We start from the raw sequence: 12,804 nt of genomic DNA on the forward strand, positions 1-12,804 counted from the left end.
TGCCACCATTGTTTTTATTATTATTTGAATTCACTAATGTTGGTGTTAGGATTGTGAACCAGTATGCAATGTTATCTGACTTCCTTTTCTTAATATTATTTATAATCATCTAATTATATATATATATATATATATATATATATATATATATATATATATATATATATATATATATATATATATATATATATATATATAAAAATAATTCATTACAATGTATAATTCTAAACAAATTTCTACTTTGGGAAACTAGTCCTGGGGTCCATTCTTCGTAGGTCGCTAACTCAGTTAGCTGGATTTGATTGTTTTGGATTTGTCCTGATCTTGGAATATAATATTTGATAGCGATTATGTAGTGGGGGGCAATCCATGGCAGGGGCCATTTCAGTGCATAACACGTGTTAATAAAATAAATATGTTGTATGTGAAAAAATATAAATATTTTTTTTCCAAAAACAACTTCTACTTTTATATTGTTTATTTTATAATAAAATTAGTTTCGTCCAATTTTTCATTATACATTTTTTTATTATATATAAATATTTATTTGCATATATAAATGTGTTACAAAATAAACTTTATACAAGAATTTGTATTAATGGTCTTGACGGCTGTCTCGTGGCTAGCCTTCATTATAATAGTAATATCATAGTTGCTAAACCTGTGAATTTATGTTCTAATCTAATATCTGATAGCGATTATGTGGTGGAGGCAACCCATGGCGTGGGGGAGGGGATATATATATATATATATATATATAGTATATACAGTCGTACTCTTTAACCAATCAGATGTGACCTCGCCATTTCAACCAATCATAACCGCCAGGAGCGCAGGCTACATCCTGTTTACATGAAAAAAACCGGCTACCGAGCAGACATGTTGCTATGACGACAAATGCGAGATGCGCATCGAAGAACGAAACAATCCAAGATCAGGACAAATCCACAACAATCAAATCCAGGTAACTGAGTTAGCGACATACGAAGAACAGACCCCTGAGCTGACTTAAAAAATCAAGAGAAAAATTGTTTAAAAAATGTTGCTGACTTCCTACTAACCACTATTTACATTTATAATTAGTTATATTTATAATGTAGAGGTACTATTACAACAAAAAAAACAAGGCAATGATCTGCGTTGTTTATATGTGCTTCTGGTCCAATTTCCAACTGATCATGAAGCAGCAGCAAGGCATGTAAGGCATGTTTTTTTCAAAAATGTTAGAATGAACATGAAAGCCGTCTGAAAGGCTCACATCCAGACACTGGTTGCAGGGCAACCTTCTTGCCAGTCCCAAGCCTGGATAAAAATGGAAGGGTTGTGTCAGGAAGAGCATAAAACCTGATTTGCTCTGGCAACCCCTAATGGAAGCTGATAAAAGTGCAGCATTATGGGAAATTATGGGGAAGCACATGAATGGAAGGGGAAAAAATGTGGTAGAAATAGATGCACAAGCAGCAGGGGTAACCACAGCATTGAGAGGATTGTGAAACTAAGCCCATTCAAGAAATTTGGGTGTGGGACTGCAGGTGGAGTCAGTGCTCCAAGAGCCACCAAGCATAGACATCCAGGACATGGGCTACAACTGTTGCATTCTTTGTGTCAAGCCACTCTTGAACCAAAGACAATGTCAGAGAGTTCTTATCTGGGCTAAGGACAAAATGGACTGAACTGTTGCTCAGTGGGCCTAAGTAAACTTTGCATTTCAATTGGAAATAAAGGTTCCAGAGTCCTGGAGGAAGAGTGGAGAGGCACAGAATCCAAGTTGCTTGAGGTCCCATGTAAAGTTTGCACAGTCAGTGGTGGTTTGTGGATCCATGCCTACCAGGAAGTTGGACGTTTTAGAGCACTTGATCTTCCTGCTGACCAGCTTTATGGAGATGATGATTTCATTGTCCAGCACCTATATAATTAAAACAATATATAATTTATACTGTTTACATGCTGTATTGGGAATACTGGTACTTCTTACACTTTAAGCCAAATGGTACCAGTTAGTTAAGACTAATAAGAACTCCATCTTTTAAAAACCATCTAACTCTAGATGATCCAAGCTACACATACAACACAGAAATGGCTCGAGGAAGACAAATTGTTTTTGCAAAGCAGTGTCTCCAGAGGCTTACAATCTGAGTTGAAGAGGGCAGTTCTCATGCAAAGACTTAAAGAGTAAATAAAAGTTACTTAAATTACTTGGGATGGAGAAGTCTCCAAGCTGCCTCTACAAGTAAAAACACTTTTTCTGTAGGGTCTATTCATAGCGGAAGTAGTGAAAAATAGGGTTTTATGTGTAACCTAGTGTTAAAACACAATTCTAGGCTACAATGTGCCCATGTACAATGTGCTAAGATATCACTGACTGCTTGTGTGTGAATTAGTGCTCTGTTTTATAAAGTGTGGCAATAATTCTTGTACTTATTGCTTCATAATTACAAATGCTGTGACACTGCTAACAAATAGGAAGTTTCATATTTATATCTAGGATGCCTTGGAGTTTAAGCAAACCACAAAACTCCCTGTTGCCTTTAAAGGAGTTTGTACTGGTGACTAAATATGGGCAGGGGTTTGAAATGGGTTTCGTGGAATTTCTAGGCAGCACACCACAGTGATGGGAGCGCACATTAACGCTGCGACACTCAGCTCTGTGGCTTTTTCCTGAAAGTTTGATCTGATTTATGGAAATATACAAGGAGGAACTAACGACTACGGCTATACAGAAGCGTACCGAATAACCTCGTCTTTCCTGTGTCTTTTAAAATTCCTGATCATGTCGAGGAGAAAAGTGAGGGGACTCACTCGAACAGGGCGCCAGGTCAGCGAGGATCCTGATCTGGACAACTTGCTGTCAAATCTGTCGCCCGAAGAGATGGAAGAGCTACAGAAAGAAGTGTCGACAGTTCCTGACCCGGACCCTAGTGAGATTGTCATAGTAGATCATCACAGTGATTTAAAAAAAAGCATCCCTACTAAAAGAGATTCCACTGTGACAAATCACAGCGAATTAAAGACTGGTCTGCAAAGGAATCTTTCCACCGAGGTATGAAAACACTTTATTCGTTTATCTCATCCTCACTCCACTCCACTATCTATCTGTCTATCTGTCTATCTATCTATCTGTCTGTCTGTCTGTCTGTCTGTCTGCATGTCTGTCTGTCTGTCTGTCTGCATGTCTGCATGTCTGTCTGTCTGCATGTCTGTCTGCCTTTCTGTCTGTATTTGATGGTTTAATGTCAACAATATTTAAAAATTAAATTATTTGTGCCATATGATTATTTCCCCCTTTTGATAGGATGTATTTATTTTTTTATTTTAAATACGCAGCATTCATTGCATGTGCTGGCTGTGAAGTTAGGCTTAGGGATGTTTTGGTTCATTGCTACTTCACAAACTGCCTTTTAAGGTTACATCTGCCAGGACTGCAGGCTTGCACAGCAAACAGATGGTAGCTTACACATCGAGCCATAGTCTGCTGCTTACTAGATTAATGGCCTCACTATAAAATGTTTGTGCAATCTAGAGGCATGCATTTGATGCTCAATGCAACTCATATGGCAACTAAAGACTAACTTAATGATCCATACAACAACCTAGAGGCTTGTACCTAGCCCATTGCACCGAGCCCTCACAATGCACAACTGTAATATGCTTGTTATATCTATAAATGTTTGAAAAGAACAAAAAAGTCAAGGTCATTTTTAATACTTTCAGTTATTTCTGTTAAGGGTGTGTAAACTGAAAAAAGTGGCTAAACAATTAATTTCAGTTAATACACATAGAACAAATACAATAAGATATTGCAATACAGTTGGGTGCAATAATTACTTAGCAAAGAATAACTATGTACAGTCAGAGTCAGGACATCTACTGTCGAAAGAGAAGCAGAAAATAAGTCATAAGTGGTGTATAAATATAAACAATAACAACAACAATTCTTCTATTTGTATGCTTGTGAGAAAGCATATGTATCTTTATTCAGAAGGACTGAAAATTTTCTCATCAGGTGGCAAAACTGAGACAGAAATGATGGCCATACAAGACAATTTTTACTTACTAAAAACAAAATTGCAACTGCAGAAGTGCATATGTAACTCACTCACTCACCCACTCACTCACTCATCATCTATACTGCTTTATCCTGTATACAGGGTCACGGGGGGCCTGGAGCCTATCCCAGGAGACCTAGGGCATGAGGCGGGGTACACCCTGGACAGGGTGCCCATTGATCACAGGGCACACACAAATACACACACTACAGGCAATTTGGAAATGCCAATTAGCCTAACATGCATGATTTTGTACTGTGGGAGGAAACTGGAGTACCTGGAGAACATGCAAACTCCATGCACACAGACCTGAGGTGGGAATCAAACCCAGACCCTGGAGGTGCTAGGGCACAGTGCTAACCACTAAAGCGCCGTGCTGCCTTTATATGTAACTCATTTCCTTTAAATAATAGAAGTAATATTTATATAGTAACTAAATTTCCATATCACAGAAAAGATGCTTACTTTAACAAAAATGTTGGAAATTAAGGAAAACTTCAAACACTTTAGAGTAATAGTCTATATGGGTGATTATCAGGCCTTTTTGCATGTGCAGAATAGCTATGCAGCAATCCTTATTCTTAATGATTTCCATGCAACCCACAGAAGAATATCATACAGAGTAATGGTTGCACCATTGAAAACTGTCCTGCACAATGTTATAAAGTTGTACAGGATTCCTTTGGGGTTCAATGAAATGTACATCCATATAAGTGACGATATAGAAAAACTATATAATTATATAATTTACAGTATTACATAATTTATTAATTATACAGATATACTGTAATTATAAAATGTTATTGTGCCAGCTCTCTTGTTTTGGGTCATATGGCTATAGATCTTGGCCCTACTGGATATTAACTAACTGTTCATGCATGAACCCATAAGACTGCCTGGCTATGTTTTCTGAATAGGGTGAGCCCAGAAGGGAAAGTCGGAAACAAGAATATCTCAGAAAAATGGGTCTGAGTCAGGAGTCAAATGCTCCCAGTAATGACAGCAAGGAAGAAGGATGTCCGACTTCCATATCCAGTGCTCCAGAGAGACAAGAGAGAAATATGGAGGACAGGGACACACGAACCGCAGATGATTCTAAAGATGGTAGGGCATGGCGATTCAAGAAGAATGAGGAAAGTGAAAAGAAATCTAATGTCGAGACCAAAGAGCATAATGATGAATCCAAGCTGAAAGATTGCAACAGCAAGACGAAGGAGTTGATATCCAAGCTTCAAGAGAAAAAGCAGGATTGTAAAGAGAAAGAGAGGAGAGATGAAAGCCGCAAGAGAGAATCAGGAGACAGAAAAACCAGGGAGATGATTTCCAAGTTACAAGGGAAGCAGGAGAAGGAAGAAAAAATGGAACAAGAAATAAGAGCAGAAATCAGGAAAAAGCAGGACACGAAGACAAAAGGCCTTGTTTCCAAATTAGAGGAAAACCAAAATTCTGTTGTAGATGGCAAAAAAGAGGGCATCAGTAGATCTACTAATAAAGAGAAGACTGAAGAACAAGTAGAGTCTGTAAAGTTAGTCAGCAATGGTAAGGAAAAAGAAATGATTCCAAAGGATGATGGGAAAAATAGCAACGTTAAAAAGGATGAGAAAGAGAAGAAAGTGGAGGATAGTAATCAAGTGAAAGAAATATTAAAAATGAGTTCTGCTGACACTTGCAAAAAGACGCCAAATGTGCAAACTGAGATCCAAAATAAAAAACCTGAACCCAACAAAGAAGAAAAAGTTGGACGTTGTGTGGCAGAAAATAACTCAAAAACCATAACTAAGGAAGAACAAGAGGAAGACGAGTCTGCTAGCATGTTTGCTGAAGCTCTAGAGAGACTACGGAGCAACGACCCCAGTATGACTGAGGTCAATGTCAACAATTCAGAAGTCATCAAAGTCAAAACCCTCATTCAGTTTGCTGAAGCACTAAAGAATAACACACACGTCAAGACATTTGCCCTTGCTAACTGCCGTGCAGATGACCATGTTGCTTTTGCCATTGCAGGCGTCTTACGCAGCAACAAAATGATCACCAGCATCAACATGGATTCTAATCTTCTCACCAGCAAGGGCATCATGGCACTGGTCCAAGCCCTCCAGCACAACGCCTCCCTAACTGAGCTTCGCTTCCATAATCAGCGGCATATTTGTGGCGGCAAGACAGAAATGGAGATGACAAAAATTTTGAAAGAAAACACAACTCTTCTCAAACTGGGCTACCACTTTGAGTTGGCTGGCCCACGCATGACCATGACCAACATCCTCAGTCGTAACATGGACCGGCAGAGGCAGAAAAGGTTGCAGGAGCAGAAACAGGCCACAGCACAGGGACAGGATGTCAAGAAGGATTCTCTGAAGGTCCCACAACCTGGCTTCAGCAAAGGTTCTCCAAGAAACTCTCCAAAGCCATCGCCCATTCCATCTCCCATACCATCCCCTAAGTTGACGCCAAAGGCCCTTAAAGGATCCGGGGGAGCACCACCGCCTCCACCACCACCACCTCCAATTATAGATGGTGAATTGCTGAAGAACTCTCTAAGCCCTATATCACAAAGAAAGCTTGAGGACAGGACGGGAGGCAGAGGTGGAAGTCTCAATTCAAGGGATCAACTTTTAGCATCTATAAGAGGTGCCAATATGAAACAGTTAAAAAAGGTAAGATATCATTTTTAAGCATTTTACACTACGAAACATTAAATATTTGCATGCATTCAATAGTGGTGATGTTCTTCATTAATAGTTTTGTAGCATATAAAAATGGAAATCGATTTAAGATAAAGCACTAAACCGTGCATGTTTTTTCCTTTTCATATAGGTTGCAGTACCCAAACTACTGCAATAATCAGACGGAGAAAGTTAAACAGAAAGTACATCTCACCCAATGAAGATCAGGCCTTTGCTTCTTCTACACGGAGTCTGCTATGGCCTATAAGATTGTCAAGGATGTTCATGATAATATGGTGTAATTCTGTAGGATACAACTTCAGCCCAGGATTCTGTCATGAGCTATGGAAAGGAATGGAAACCTGGTACAGACATGGTGCTGTTAAAGATTTACAGCCTATACTGATATTTGCACTATGTGAAATCCTCATATGGTAAATCGATGGATGTCTGTGCAAAAAAAAAAGAAACTACGGATGCAGGAAAATTTGATTGATAAAATTAAAATCGGTTGGTGGCTTCAAAATGTTATAATAAAAAACAAACGAAAACGCTTACAATAAAAAAATTGCATAGTTGTAGCTAACGTAAAGAGTATGGTATATTTATGGGTTTATTTTGGTTCTTTTTTCAGATTTTGTTTTATAAATTGTTTTTGAGCTTTATGGTATTGCACAGCAGTCCACATCAGTTCAATATTGTATTATACTGGTTATGCCTAATTCATGTTTAAGTAATAACACATTTCTCAGGATACCTTTTGTAATACACTATATCCCCCACTACCAAACCCCAAAATTATTTTATGTCACTTGAAAAAAAAAAAAAACATATTTGCCATTCCATTTATTAATAAATGATTTCAATCTATTCCGCACTGGAATTATTTCAAGTGCTGATCCTCTTCAAAATTCATTTTGTCCTTTGCTTGATGTTTCTCATGCTTATGATATCAGCTGGGCAGGTGAAATTGTATTTTGTTATTTTTGTTTAAATGTTGGCACATCAATGTTTTTGTGCTATTTTAAGAAATGTTGAAGCTCTGGAAGATTTCAGTCATGATTATTCTTTAATTAAGCCTATTATACTATGCTTACATTACAGCAAACTTATAAAAGCATGTTTACTTGCATCTTCTTTTAATTGACATATTGCATTAATGTGATGTTATTACCTAGTAGCCAAAAAATGTGTTGGGTTAAAATAGCCATAAAATATTTTACTTATGTTACATCTCAGTTTAAGGTTAAAGCAATAACAAAAAAAGTATGATGGAAAAAAATGGCTAAATTAAAAAAAAAAAAAAAAGCACAGATTTGGAGATCACAGTCATGGTGAAGTGCATAGAGTTAGCCATGGCCAAAGTAAACCAACATTCCTGAATGACTGAAGGAAAAATAGCTGTCCTATTTACACCAATAAAGTAAATAAATGAGTGGCAAATGCTTTTCTTCTTCCCTAGCAAAACACGAACACTAGGAAACAATGATATTTAATACAGAATACAGTAGAAAGTTTGGTCATACACCAAAAACTTACAAATTCCACAGTGTAAATGCAAGCAACCAAGCATGAAAGGTCTGTCATTATCATATTGCAATATAAATAAAGGACAAGACACTGAAATTAAGCACATAGAAAAAAAGGACAAGTGGACACAACAGAAAGCAGAGAACCACAAGGAAGCACATTATGGGGAAGTGTGGAGCATAACATAAAAAATTACATATACTAATAATGTTCACATACAGGGTAAGGAAAGTATAAACAAGGGCAACGTTTAAAGACCTGGGTGAAATCATAAGGCAACATCAAGGTTTGTTTACATTTTGAGTTTAAAAAAGACACTAAAACTAAACAAGGATGACATCACACTGAACATGCTATTAGAGGGTAGATAATATTTATATTTAGATATTTATTTAATATTTAAAAACCCTCTCCAATCAAAACTATTCTGTATTAATTAATTATCTTAATTAACCTATTCTGTCACTACTGCTTAAATCTTGAAAGATTTTTTTTTTTTTTTTTTTTTACTTTTGTATATAGTAATTTATACTGGAAATATGAACAAAACATTATCACACCATGCATGTTAGAAAACGACATAAAGTTTAAATAAAGTGTCCCTTCTGTTTAAGATAGAACATTTAAATATATACTGCTCTAATATTCAATCCTTCAGATGTGTTGTCAAATGCATATCTTGTTTAAAGGCTATTTATACAGCAGTGAAGCATTTCTTTAAATTTGTGTTTGGAGTTGAAGAGCAGCAGGGCAGTTTATACTCAGTTGTTATATTCAGTGGGTGCAGACTGCACCCATGAAATGCCTATATTTGGTCATTCTCAGAGGCTGTATCTCATTCCTTTCTCCTTTCTAATAAGGGGAAAACAGCCAACAGTGTCTGTCCACAGTGAGAGAGAGAGAGAGAGAGACAGATTAAAGTTCAATGTCTTTTAAAGGTGACTTTAATTTTCTTTCCTGAGGAGTTCCTGCCAATGTGACTGTTAAATAGATGTTACTTACTGTATGTGGATCATTGTTTATCAGTAAGGAATTGCTTGACATAATTTAACTTTAAAGGTTTGTCTGTTTCAACTTTAGCATTTTGAGATATTTGTTTGTTTAAAGCATGATCATAGAAAGTAATTCATTAATTAACTACGTGCTGAACTAAAGTTTAAAACAATGCTGTTGCAAAAAAAACGTCAGTGATTGTGTGTTACAATAAAACAGAGCTTTTCAGAGCTTGACAGAATAACAGTCTTCTATAATTTAAGTGTGTTTCACCTGATTGATGTCATCCTGATTGGTGAAGTCTTTGGCAGGAGTACAACATAATGATTCACTGTAGAAATCCATGTAGTCAGGCATTTTATTGCCTCACATGCAATAGTCTGGCTTTTAAAACTTTTCATACATGCTTAAAATGTCAACACTCCTGTTTTGGAAAGCATTCTTACTTCACAGTGTTTCTACACAACTACTTTAAAGTTTTGCAAAGAACTGTGTGTTTGTGTGAGAGAGTTACAATTAATGACTATTTCAACCTACATATGACATTCTTGCTTGGTATAATTGGTTAATCATACACACAACTGTAAGAATTTATGCTGGTTTTTATAATATTGATTTGATTTTTGACTTTAAAAAATGAGCACTTTTCTTTTACTGAATTCTTCACACCTGGGAAGCCACACCTGGGCATGTGTGAACAATGACTTCTTTACTGTCAGTGGGGTGCTAGCCACCATTGAATGAGCATGAGTACTGTGTCAAAATGAATAAGACTTAGAGCAATGAATTATCTACTCAATTGAGTAGAGCAATGAATCAGCTTGTGAATTCAGCTTGAACATTCCTTTGCAGAAACTATTCAGATGATTCAGAAGGCTTTTGGGGATGATGCAAAGAGTGTATCCAGTCATCAGGTGACTCCAAAAAACCCAGAATTTGCTGTTGCAATCAAACCTCTCGCTATTGCCTTAAGGGAAAAGGTCAATATTAAAGGTTTTTACCTTCGCGGGTGGTTGTGATAGAAAATGTTGATAGATTCCCATATTGGCCTGGAAATTAGAGCTGTGTATTGGCAAGGGCCTCACGATACGATACGTATCACGATACATGGGTCATGATACGATAAATCACGATATATTGCGATACAATACATATTGTGATATATTGCAATAGTTTGTATTAGTACGTGTGTCACATTATATTGACAACTTGATAAAGTAGGCAGACGAATTAAAATTCCAATTCATTAGAACGGCACAGTGTGATTGAAGTCCATATCGTTATAAAACACTTAACACTTAAACATTCAACTAAAATGTATATGCCACTAAAGTTACATATAAATTAAATAAACAATTTATAAAACTAAAATAAATTTAAGCAAAAAAATTTTAGTTCATCAAGTAAACATAAAACTGGAAAAAAATGCTCTAATATGAGGTATTCATTGTCACCAAACTGTTAGACCAAAAACTCTCTTGCCTCCAAACTATTAGAAACTTAAGTGTAGTATCGATACTTGAGGTTTGACTATCGATACACTATCGTAAAAGAAATTATCGCGATAGTTAGATGTATCGATATTTTTGCACAGCCCTACTGGAAATCATTCAGGTGGACAACCCTTGAGGCCCTGCCAAAATGTGCAAAGAATGGAGATGGTTCCAGCTGTATTTTGCCTATTTTTGATAAGGTATCGAAAACAAATCTCTAAAAAGTTTATCGTTTTAGACATGTCCACAACATATGCACCAGCCACAGATACTGTAGACTGCTTCCTGATTACATCAGGCATTTCAGACATGAAGCAGGCAGTCTGATCATGGCTCTGGTGCACTGCAAGAAATAGTGAAACACTGGGTTAAGTGCATTAATGCAACAGAAATAAGGATATTTTTTCCTTTTATAACTGTGTTCTGTTATTCTGCACAATATAAAGTCTCAGTTTGACTATAAAATTCATTTTTTTGGAATACACAATTTATAACAGCCAATGATGGAAAAAAAGGTGTTATTAAATAAAAAATATGAGCATATTTGTAATCAGCTAGTAGCTAGTAGGAAAATAGCTGTATGAACATCCTTGTCACTTAAGGCAACATTTAATGTACAGAAAAACTAAATATGCAATACCATTAAACCTAAAAACACATCCATCGCAGTGTAGCGAATAAACATAGATAGATTTACCACATGCTTCATTCATGGTTAGGACAAAGGATGGATTTATGTGAATACCTGGCAACTCTAGTTACATATTAAATATTCTGTTGCTATATTTAAAAGGCTTTTTAAAAAAAAATTGACTAGATCATAATATCTGGTTGAGATACATTTAAAAGGGAAATGTATTAGCAGAACTACAGTATATTGTGGCCATGTGAAGGGTTTGTCCTGGCCACCACCATAAAAAAACAAATCCCAGATTTCACTACTATAACAAAGCTATTACAAAATCAAATTCCCCCAAAATGTCAGAAGTGTTATAAGTACTAGTTTTACTCCTAATTTTGTCTTAAATTATCTAACCACCTGTAAGGTCTCCACATTGAAATTGAGCCACATGCTTCTTATGGAACACGGGAAGCTTTTCAAAATGGAACACAAGACATTCAGAAGAAAGCGCTATCTGCCAAACTGAATCCGTTAATTAGCTTGATGTACAATTGCAACCTACAAAAAAGTAGGGTTTGAACAATATTTGACCCAAACTTTGTTATAATGGCAGTAGAAAAACATAACCAAATGAACAAATTTCAACATAGCCAAATGTCATTAAAAAGACCTGTAATGTATTAATAGAGACTGCCTCTATGAAATGAACCATCTATACTTATATATAAAAAAACAAACAAAATTTCCTAAATTATGATTTAGTGAATTCATTACTTGGTTTTATAATTTCTTTGAACTAGAAACAATAAGGGTTATAAAATCATTTAAGCTTTTATACTGATTGATGCTAGGTGCTTTGCAGTGTTGGTGGATGTTACTTTTAAAAGTAACTAAGTACATTACAAAATTAGTCATTAAAAAGTAATCAGTTACATTACAGAGTTACGTTCTGATAAAACTAACTAGTTAGAGTACTTTTCCATTGCAGAAAATTAAAACTCTTTTGTGATTCCTCATGCAGGTTGTTTTAGTCAAGGCTTTTATAATTATTCTAACATCATCACTTAGCGAAGTTTGGCCCATAATCTGTTAACTATTAATACCCCTTTCTCACCTACACGGTTTCGGGCGGTCGCCATAAGTATGGTTTATCATGATTCACAGAGTTTTGGCAGGTTAGCACGGGGCGGGGCTTGTAGGATGACTTTTACGCACACACTGACTGCTGTCTGGCTCACGAATTACATAAATTGTCGGAATAACGGATTACATTCTTGAAAAAGTCACTAAATAACTGTGACTACTGTGAGTACTTAAATGGCGGACCTAACACATTAGATTACTCGTTACATCCAAGTACTCTACAAAGTAAACACTGGTGCTTTGTGGGTCATCGTTTTTTCTACTGATTTAAGAATATTGTTTTGTATAAAAGTTGATATGCATGTGTTGTAATT

General features: G+C 36.2%; 1 protein-coding gene across 1 annotated transcript; it reads left to right on the plus strand.

The window, feature by feature from the left end:
* Window positions 1-2,608: 2,608 nt before the first annotated feature.
* lmod1b (leiomodin 1b (smooth muscle)) lies at window positions 2,609-9,245 on the plus strand. The gene is made up of 3 exons (XM_053484619.1): window positions 2,609-3,040; window positions 4,964-6,700; window positions 6,861-9,245. Exons 1-3 carry the CDS (start codon window positions 2,771-2,773, stop codon window positions 6,885-6,887), a joined length of 2,034 nt encoding a protein of 677 aa, XP_053340594.1. The 5' UTR covers window positions 2,609-2,770; the 3' UTR covers window positions 6,888-9,245.
* Window positions 9,246-12,804: the final 3,559 nt, after the last annotated feature.

Source organism: Clarias gariepinus, chromosome 23, assembly GCF_024256425.1.
Source record: "Clarias gariepinus isolate MV-2021 ecotype Netherlands chromosome 23, CGAR_prim_01v2, whole genome shotgun sequence".
In the NCBI taxonomy this organism is placed as follows: domain Eukaryota; kingdom Metazoa; phylum Chordata; class Actinopteri; order Siluriformes; family Clariidae; genus Clarias; species Clarias gariepinus.

Bases quoted from the DNA above. Each gene is read 5' to 3' on its own strand.
- lmod1b (XM_053484619.1), top strand. From the start codon at position 2,771: ATGTCGAGGAGAAAAGTGAGGGGACTCACTCGAACAGGGCGCCAGGTC. The intron at 3,041-4,963 runs GTATGAAAACAC...TTTTCTGAATAG, and splicing joins AAAGGAATCTTTCCACCGAG to GGTGAGCCCAGAAGGGAAAG. The intron at 6,701-6,860 runs GTAAGATATCAT...CTTTTCATATAG, and splicing joins ATATGAAACAGTTAAAAAAG to GTTGCAGTACCCAAACTACT.